The 10,845-nt window shown below is 40.6% G+C and overlaps 1 protein-coding gene across 1 annotated transcript in view; it reads right to left on the reverse strand.

Moving 5' to 3' along the window:
* Positions 1–10,845, reverse strand: part of NECAB1 (N-terminal EF-hand calcium binding protein 1) — a 112,874-nt gene that overhangs the window by 12,438 nt on the left and 89,591 nt on the right. The window contains exons 7-9 of the mRNA XM_018572077.1: positions 7,926–8,038; positions 4,370–4,446; positions 1,950–2,003 (exon numbers count right to left, since the gene is read on the reverse strand). Of these exons, the coding sequence (XP_018427579.1) occupies positions 1,950–2,003; positions 4,370–4,446; positions 7,926–8,038 (244 nt within the window). The remainder of the gene's footprint in view (positions 1–1,949; positions 2,004–4,369; positions 4,447–7,925; positions 8,039–10,845) is intronic.

The raw sequence follows: 10,845 nt of genomic DNA on the forward strand, positions 1-10,845 counted from the left end.
TATATATATATGGTAGAAATAACAATGACAGCAGCAAAAACAGGAAATTTTGCAACAGGGACATAGACAAAAATATATATTTTCTTTAGGAGAGTAGGCAAAGGGTAGAAACCTTGTCAGATTTTTATTTGAAATAGAAGAAAGGTGTGGGGGTGCTGAAGCTCTTCAAGCAGTAGGTGTTCTTAGTCAACTCTTAAGCAGTATAGAGGGAATGATTAACCTCAGGCAGCTCTCCCAGGAGTGGGGGCCGAATGTTTGCTCTTTGCTCAAGCATGAACTGGGTGTGCAAAGAGAAAAGTCCAAAAGCAGAATGCATAAAGTCCAGATTTCTTTTTGCTCAGACTCTTATATTATAAAAAGCCAATGAGTTTCAGGGGTTCAGTTTCAGGGGTGCCCCTTCATCAGGGTACTGCTGAACAAAGCTTGTACTGGAATGATACATTTGGAAAGTAGAAATACCCACAAATTGGCTGCCACTGGTAGTAATTAGGCACTGGTACTGGCTATACAGACACTGGTACTGGATGATACTGATACTGGCTGTAAAGGCACTGGTTCTGCCTGGCATTGGATGACACTGGTACTGGCTGGCACTTGTATTGGATGGCACTGGAACTGTAGGATACTGGTATTGGGAAAACACCATTACTGGCTGGAACTGGTACTGGGTGACACTGGTTCTAGCTGACACTGATGCTGGATGATATTGGGACTGGATGATACTAGTTCTGGCTGGAACTGGTACTGGATAACAATGGTACTGTATAACACTAGTTCTTGCCGGCACTGGATGACACTGGCTCTGAATGGCACTAGTTCTGGCTGGCAATGGTACTGCATGACACAAGTTTTGGCTGGCACTTGTACTAGATGACACTAGTTCTGGCTGGCACTAGTACTGATTGACACAAGTTCTGTCTGGCACTGGTACTTGATGACACTAGTTTTGGTTGGCACTGGTACTGGATGTCACTGGTTCTGGCTGGTACTGGATGATTGCTGGTACTGGTTCTGGCTGACACTGGTACTAGAAGACACTAGTTCTGTATGGCACTGGTTCTGGATGACACTGGTACTGGCTAGTGATCAAGGAGCTGTCTCGTTAAAAAAAAAAAGTAATTTTAAACCATTGTCCTGCTCTAGGAAATGAGCCATCTGTATGTAGGAAGAGAAGGGAGGTGGGGATGTGTTGGGCATTGCTTAAGAGGCGGGGCAGGGAAGAACTGACCACTCTTCTAAGACATAAAAAGCCATGTTTGTAGTATATGTGCCTTGCTGGAGCAACAGGCATCAGCCTCACAAATATGAAGGATGCTAGGAGAGCCAGGTGATGTTCTTTGGTACTTGTGGACTATGATCATTGTGTGTTTGTGGAGACACACACAGCTTACTAGCACACACAAGGGTGGCCCCATAGGACCCTGCAAAGGAAAGGAGCCACCCTAATACAGAAAATGAGGTCCAGTGCTCAGGGACCAGCTAATTCTACAGGAAGCTAAAACTTCCATTGTTAGTGATTTCATCAGCATTTGAAATAGTTTAAAAACCTTTTGACTTTAATATCACTTTACGTGACAAATGTGTTGCACAATAAACAGATATTTCATTGGAGATGGAACAGAAACTGTGTTAAAATCCATTCTGAAAATAATAAACAAAAAGTTACAATGTCTATTTGTAGATTATTTTGATGTAGAGCGAGCTGTAAGTAAGAGACTACGCTCCACAGAGATCAGTCTGTAGTCCGCACCTTTCCTGACAATTACTGCTCAATATTCGCAGTTGTACAGAATAGATTTAGATTTGCTGTGAGATGGAAAACAGTTTATAAAATACTTCAGGTCAAATAAAAATGTAAAAATGTGTTGTCGATTATTGCTAATGCTACACCGGCAGGCTTTTACTGAGGAAGTTCTAGCACTTAGCCTGGAAAACAATCAATGACTTACAGATTTTGTGCTGCCTTCTAAGATCTCTTCCTCCAGGGGCTCCAGCTTCAGGTCCTTTACAACAAGAACAGTGCAGAATAATTACCATTTTATTACGGGACCACAAGAAGGATTCAGTTTACTTTTTAGAATCTTTAATGTAGAAGCCAAAACTTTATTTCCAGCTTTGGATAGAGTAGGGGAAGATTATAACCGCTGTAAGTTTTCTTGTCCCATTGGGGAGATTTCCCTTCACATACTGTCTGATAACCACACCAGAAAGTGAGAGAAAATCCCTCCAAAGTCAAGGAAATCCCTGATGGTCAGTAGGGTCACCAGAAGTAGTGTCCCCACTGGAATATTTGCCATCTGTTCCTGTTCTTGTGACAACCTCAGCCATACACTGACCTTTTATGCTGAGAATAGAGGATTTATAGCAGAGAAATGTGCAGTGAGCTAAACGTCAGATCCAACACTGTGATACAAATATGTTTGTCTTGGTTACACATGTGCCTTTCTGGCTAAATTACAAGGTGAACTATACCTATATAATTGCTTCAATTTGGGGTCAGACTACTGCTCTCATAGGTGCCCTTGCCTGTGTTTCTTCTTGCGTTGCAGCTATTCACTTCGATTGTAAGCTCCCATTGGCAGGGCCCCCTTTACCATCTTGTCTTGAATTGTATTGTAATTGTAATGTCTTCCTTATATTGTAAAGCGCTGCACAAACTGTTGGCGCTATATAAATCCTGAATTATATTAATAATAATCAACCTCTAGTGAGATTAGTAGCTTTGGTGGCTGCCTGGAGAAACTTTAATTTGGATTTAGAACCTGGTACTGATTGACCATGTTCCGCCTAATTGCTTAGAGGTTTACATTTCCTGACAGTACACAAGAAAAATTGGGGTTGTCACGGTAACCCAACTGAAAAAATCAAATGCTTAACTACAAAAACAGACATTTTATTGTACAGTTATATACTTAAAACCATAAAACAATAAAAAAGAATGTTCTTTATGATATGTGCACGGCCAACTATTGAGCGCACAATAAGTAGAATAACCTTTAAGTGGTCTGTTTCCAGTCCAAAGGCGGTCTTCTACAATATTTGGGGTAAATGACAAGTACTGTATTTCTATGGCGAACTCAAGATTTGGGATTATCTTTCCCTTTCACTTTTAGGCCCCGTTCACACCTAGGTGTTTTGTCGCAGCTGATCCAGCACGACAAAAAAACGCTCACCCCCCGGAATCCCATTCTTTTCGTTTTGTCCCGCAAAATAGTACATGAGCACTTTGGGCCAGATTTCAGCGTGTTTTGTCCCCATAGACTCAATAGAAAACGCTTTTTAGGTGCGTTTTGCCCATTCCCATGAATGTGCTAAAATCTGCTCACATGCAAATGTAAATCACACGCAAAAAATGTAAGATGGCATAATAGGTGTCGCTTTGGTGTGAATAGCCCCCTTAGTAGTTTCGGTCACCAGGACAGAGGGGCGAATCTCCATAAGGGGACACAGACAACGATAACACCTGGCAGGGGTTCTAATTCTTTACTATATCCAAATTGTATTAACAAAGTTTTGGCTTCAGTTGCACTTTACAGTAACATATGCCATACTAGGTGGTTCTGCTGTACAAATATAAAGTTATATTTTCAATCAATTATATTATGCAATGCTTATCTGTAGACACGGACGTCCCTATAATGAGGCGGTTGCCTCAGGTGGTATCTCACTGGGGCACCTGGGCACACCTACCGCCCCCCTTTCCGGCCAGAGCGCCCCAGGTTGCTAAGAGCTTTTGGCTCTTTAACATTAAACTATGTTATCTTCCTTGAATGCAATGTTCTCTAAAGTACAAATCCCCCCCCCATGTAATGGAAATGAAGAGCGGAAGAAATGTTTGTAGTCCTGTCCTAGGGTGACAACCATGACTCCCTCCATAGATACAGTGGGGGAGTGAGCATTACCACCCTATGGCAGGAAGGTTTATTATTTACAGGAATACCAGGTGAAAATAAATATTAATGTGTGCATCACATCTGAGGGCTGTTAAACTGCAATATATTACATTTTGTTTTTTGGGTTTAGGTACACCTGCATTCTAATGGCAGGTCCACTGACCAATGCAGAAAACAAAGATCAAGTGCCCTCCACTGCTAGACAGTACTGTGCTGTGTGGAAGAGCTGTGGAAATCTCAGAGCCCGATGGACAGAAATACATTTTATTTATTTTTTGGCAGGGAAAACAGCAGTCATATGAATTTCATCTTTGCAATGAGCAGTCTGCCTGGAGATTAGCTTTAGGTACAAGCATCTGCAGATCTAAAGCACCCAAAATGTTAGCGGACTCCTGCTCAATATTAACAAGGAAGATTGAGCTGTGGCTCTTACAAAGAAAATAAATAAATAAAGCGACGAAGACAAATTTCAATACCTTCTTTTCCAGCCTGTCAATTAGTTTCTGAAGTCTGTTTATCTGGGTCATCCAGTGGCTGTCTTCCTCTAACAAGCCTACAGGAAGAATAAATAAATAATCGAATGGAAAATATTCAACATTTCTCACTTCATTCGGTAGGAATGGCGGTTCGGTGCAAGGAGGCCCTGCAGGTAAAAACTCTTTCAATGCTGTCCCTATGCAGCACGTATCTTTGTGTTCAACATTTGTTTAGCTGATTTGGCTTTATTACTTAGTAGACCTGAATGATGGAACGGCTTATAGTAATATTAGTGGAACACAACTGCCCCAGGTGTCTAAGCCTCAGTGGAGGATGGGCTGCAATCCCTCATCCTATGTACCTAGATCTGTATATTCTTCCTGTGCTTGTGAAGGATTCTGATCATTCTGATTCTTGCTCATCCTCCTCCTAGCTGGCTGGCTGTGACACCGCTCCCTCCTGCCTGTCTCCTCCTCCTCTCGGCATCCTCATGCCCAATACACAGTGTATAGAATGTGATGACTCATGTACCTTAGACCGCTGCAGTGTAGAGGCAGCAAAGCACAAGGGATCGGTCTAAGAGCAAGCCGGCTCAAAGGAGTGGGTGAGTATAACTTTTTTTATTTTTGAACCTAGACAAGCATGAGCACTTAACCCTTACAATCTAAGGGTTAATCATTTTTTGGCCCGGAGTTTTGCTCTCTTTTGCTGCCAGCGATGTATGCTGTACATTGCTGGCATCAGTCCCCTCTAAACAGACTCCTGGTGGATATAGCTGACACCAGATCTCGTGAAGCGTGCCCCCCCTCTTTGCTTCCCAGGCTCCGATGCCCCACCTGCAGGCTCGGGACTGGCATTATAGGTGTTGCCGGGTAGAGAGACAGGCAAACATGTCTTTTCAGATCTCCTCCCTGGTGAATGGAGCCGCAAGAGATTGCATCACTTTTGATCACTCAGCTGTCAGTCCCCAGCTAGAAAAGCCAGGGAAGAAGCTATTCAAGCTCAATCTGCACTTGAATAGCTTCTTTGCAATGGAGAGGTAACATTAGGGGTTTAATAGACCTCTAATGTCAACTTAAGGCTAGGTTCACACCTGTACAATGCAGGCAGCGATTGCTGCACAGCCCCGTTGATTTCAATGGGGTGACATTCGCGCGGCACTCGCAGAAAAAAGGTACAAGCACTTTTTTTTGCGATAAACAACATGCGGCGATCCGCCCGGCGCGACTGGGGTGCCATTAGAAAATAATGGCACCCACAGCGCAATCGGCTCACACCTTGGCGACTCCTGCCCTTGCGGCAATCCGCGCGGAATCGTGCACGTTTGCCGCGCGGTGAGGTATCGCCTAGGTGTAAACCTAGCCTTAGAAGTTCCTGTCGCCACTAATATGCTATCACGTAGGGTGCTTGTGGGCCTCCCTATCTTGTAGCAATGAAGTAAGGTAAAAAAAAAAAAAAGTTTAAAAAAAAATGGTCTGTGCTGACCCACATTCCAAATACGGTACTGCACCATACAAATTATCCACCAAACAGGGATGCTATAGATGCCATAACTGTAGCGTCTGTAACGCCCTTGTTACCGGTGAATCATTTTTTCATCCCTATACAGGAAAGAGATATTCTATACACAGTTATCTGAATTGTGTGTCCGATTACTGTGTATACATATTGAAATGTCCTTGCTCACTGGTATATGTGGGAAAAACCATCAACGCTTTTAAAAAACGATATCAAAAACACAAAAGCGACATCAAGTAAGCAATTGAATACAAATAACAAGGTAAGGATATTGACCCTAATAAACCAGTAGCGATACACTTTGCACAATTAAATCATCAAACACATGAGCTTAAAGCAATGGTTATAGAACATGTACCAAAACCACACAGAGGTAGCAATAGAGACAACATTTTGTTACGAAGGGAGGCCTACTGGATACATACCTTGAACACAGTGAAACCAAGAGGACTCAATTCCTCTTTATCTTTATCCAGTTATCTGGTTGAGTAGCTGTCAATACTCTCCTGATGTCTATACGACATTCTTAATAATTAATTTGTCATTGTACGTATTTAGTTATAGATTTATATAGACTGCCAGTACATACTAGAGACTGTTTTTGTTTTTTTTACTCTATGATATACCTTTATATTATCTAAATAATTTTTGAATAATTTCTCTAGCTATATATTTTGAACTATATGGGTCCTGAGTCTATTTTAGTGTTTCATGTTCTATGTGAGTATGTTCTGATGTCTTTTATGTGATGTACTGTTTATGTATATATGTGTAGTTGGAGTTCTTCTCCCCCTGTTTATAGACATAATTTTTCATTTATTTTTTCATATATTTTTTCCTTATTTTTTCAGATTTTCATGCATTTCATTACTTTATTTTTATTTTTCCACTTCCAATTGTGTGTTCTTTTTTGTCTTGGTATTGTATTATTTGATATATATCACTAATATATTTTTTCTCTTATATAGTTTGGTTTAAATATTTCTATTTTCCCCCCATTCTGATGTTCGGTGCTGTGCCTGTGTAATGGTGACATTCATACGCTTGTTTTTTCCGCACTCTGCCGATATACAGGTTGACACATGCGCATTGCGATGGTGGAGAATTGTATCTCCCCATCACCCTGGTTACCAATGACGTATATTGTACGCGCCGATACACCAGGATATGAGGCGACGGTACGGATACCGGACCGCAATGCTGCTATATGCCTCAGTATATAGATCGTAGCGATGACGGACATAACACAGTCACAGCCATAGTAAGTAAGTTGGACAGTATATATATGTGATTTTAAATAAGACTATGTGTTTTAAATATGGCGTTTTTCCCCGCCGTTCTGACATCACTGGGGGAGTGTCTATTAATAATTGATTAGCATCATGGGGTATATATGTGGTGTGTGGATACTATTACCTTGTCACATCTTTTGCCTTGAAAAAGGGACCCTGCGTGGCCCCGAAACGTCGGCTCTTTGATTGTCGTGACACAATTGTCCAATAAAAAGGACTTATTCATTTTTTAATTATTTTTGAGTGCTGGTGACCTACATTCTTCTACTTAAAAAAAATGAAGTCAAATGAGATAAATAACGTACAAAAAAAAAATAAAGTCCCTCGCCCTTGCGAACGAAAAAGCAGTTCGTGCAAGGTAACCCACAAGCATATTGAAACATTTTGGAATTTTACATGCAGAAGTGGACGAAGATTGCACCGAGTTGATGCCAGAGACTGGTGGGCAGTTATGCAAAATGACTAAAAGAAGTAATTTCTGCTAAAGAGGGCAATACCAGCTGCTGAGGCAAGGGCATACTTGCTTTTTCCACAATAAACCCTTAAATCTATTGCTATTTTTTTGTTGAATAAATGATTAAAAAGGCAAATATTCCATCTGTTTGATTATATCACCTTTACCTGTAGGAGCTGTTTGAATGAAAACCTTGCATGTTCATGTGAAGGACAACAATTTCCATGGGGTGCAATTACTTTTTCTTTTTTTATATGAACACAAAACTATAGTGGATATTAAAAATAATACCAAGGTTAAACTGAGGACTGTTAGGTGAGAAACTGTTATTTCTCTGAAGTCTTCGATTGGATCGTTTTCCCGTCCATGGAATTGAAAGTACATGCGGCTTTGTAGGTCCTTGCCTGGAAATAAACAGATATCACAGCTTTAACTCAGAGACAGAAAGCATAAGGCAGAGAACATTGGTTTTGACTTTGTTATGAGAAGAATTTACAGCACAGCAATGCTTGGATAAAATCCTGAGCAACTCAGCATGTAGACTTTCCTCCCCTATATGCATCTCACGGTTTAATGTTTCCTAACAGAATTGTGCCTTCAATGTAAGATAACGCAATCAGATTTGAAAAGAACCCCTTTAAACATGAACTACCATAAAGAATCCTAAATAACACAGAAAGTCAAAACAACATTGAAACCTATCAGAGGCCACTCTGTGTGTTCAGAGAACTTGTTCTCTGACCTCCTGGGGTTCGTATTGATGACTTGAGAGATTTTCAAGCTAAGCGCCTTTTGTGTGTTCCACCATTATGTGTATGCAGCTTTTCTTGTTCATATAAAGAGAGTTATTAATCCTACCATTTTAATAAACAATGCGCAGTGTAGATCACTGGGGGTCACCTATGAACGCTGCAGTGTTCAGAGGTGTAGTTTACATTGCATTTTTGTATTGTCATATACACTGAGTGGCCAGATTATTATGACCACCCCATCAGTACTTCGTTGGGCCACGAGATGACTCCACGAGATGACTTCGTTGGGCCGCCTCGTGACTCCACGAGATGTTGAAAGGTGATGCAAGGAATCTGACACTGCACTGTTGCCCTTCTGTTGTCTTGTTTCCAGTCTTGCCACTCTCCTTTCTGCCCTAACATTGACTAGTCGCTGACGGCCACAATTCACACGTTCAGACCCAGATTTTCGGCTGACAGTCCAGTCTTTAAACACTTTAACAACAGCCCCTCTTGAACATTTAACGAATTCTGCTGTTTTGCTGATACTCGCTCCATGGCTCCGAGCGCCAACAATCATCCCATGTTCAAAGGCTGTTAAATCGCGTTGTTTACCCATATCTTCAGAAAAAAATCACTTCTACTGTCGTAGTAAACATCCTGCTTCCCTATCTATAATGGTCTGGCCTTCTAGCAACTTCAGCGCAAAGTTATAGCTAATTATAGCTAATTTGCCTACAAACAAACTCAGTGTAAATTGTCTACAATGACCTACCTGATGTATATGCTGGTTAGTGTGAAAAGACGGTGCTGCATTTTATGTTATATAAGCACTGTATATGGTACTTAGTCCAAAGAAAAAGGTGCTCCACTTAGTACTTAGTACTACCATAAAACTGAGAAGGGCATAGATAAAATGTATAAAAATCAAATGGTCTTTTTGGCTTACTGGATTTATTACCTGAATGGCATTCATATCATTGACATTACATTAAATTAGTATTAGACTCTCAGGGGGGAATTTATCAAAACTCGAGTGTGAAAAAATCTGGAGCAGTTGCCCATAGCAACCAATTAGCTTCTCTATTCAGTTTGTTCAGTTAAGGTTTGAAAATGAAAGATATGCTGATTGGTTGCCATGCACAGCTGCTCCAGATTTTGTCTGCTCCAGTTCTGATAAATTCCCCTCTTTTTTTTTCCAATAATGAATCCAGATCAAACAAATATAAATTGCCCAGCAAATTATTTCTTTACAGTTTTGCGCGAAATCTTATAGTCATCATGTTTCCAAACAGCTCCAACTCTAATTTTGGGCTTCCCAGAACTTCCTGTTGACTACTAGATTACAATGGACACCACAATCTCCAGCAGTGGTCTATTCTCTTAGGTGGGAGAAGGGAGAAGAGAGGAGACAGGAACAAGGAGCAGGGGAGAGGCTTGCCCAGCTGTGTCTGTGTGTTTGGTTGTTGTGGAGACACACACAGCTTATTAGAACACACAAGGGTGGTTCCACTTGATCACGCAAGTGAAAGGAGACACCCTTTGTGCTCTAGGCACTGGCTGCTTCTACAGGTAACAAACTTTTCAACATCAAGAAGCAGCATCCATTGTAAGTGATTTCATCAGCGTGTGAAATAGCCTTATCACTTTAAAGTGACACTAAACTCAGTAGCTAAATCTTAAAAATACATTCAAGTACATTAACTAAAATGTATATTTTATCACGTGTGCGCAAATAGTAAGAAAATGCCCTGGACAGCAAGTGGTTAAAAAAAATCAAGTACCTTAACTATTAACAACAATGTATCTTATGTGTGTATCACTCATCTGTAGATCCTCAAATCATCTCTGAATTGGTGCTGACACTGTCCTTCCATCTGGAGGGGGGTTACTTTTGTTCCCCATGGTTCCTGTGCGTGTTGTAAAGTAGCCACCGCTCCAAGCTCACTCCTGTGAAGGACTACAATCTCAATACAAATTAGTAAACTAAACATGAGATTGTAGCCCATTATGGGAGTGAGCTTGGAGCGGTGACTACTTTACAACACACAAAGGGACCGTGGGGGACAAAAGTGATACAGAAATAAAATACAATTTTGTTACAAGTTATGAATGTATTTTTAAGATTTCACTTCTTTGTTTAGGGAGCCAATTCTATTGGCTTAATGCAATCTCTGTTCTAGTTCATTATACTTATATAATGCTGTATTGATTGCCTTTTGTATTTGAATCACTTTTGTACCTATACTATGTATCTATTTTTGATCAATACAAATAAACGATGTATAGAAAAATGGGTTCAAGATCTTAAGATTTGGATTCTGCATTGTATATTAATGAGAGGAAACTGACCGTGTCCCCACTTTGTCCCTTAGAATATCTTGCAGTCCTGTGCATAATCCTGCTCCAAATAAACAGCTAGAAATATAGATATATATATATATATATATATGTGTGTATATTATTATTTTATTTTAAGC

The sequence above is a fragment of the Nanorana parkeri genome, unplaced genomic scaffold, assembly GCF_000935625.1.
Source record: "Nanorana parkeri isolate BGI_ZX_2015 unplaced genomic scaffold, ASM93562v1 scaffold43, whole genome shotgun sequence".
Taxonomy (NCBI): domain Eukaryota; kingdom Metazoa; phylum Chordata; class Amphibia; order Anura; family Dicroglossidae; genus Nanorana; species Nanorana parkeri.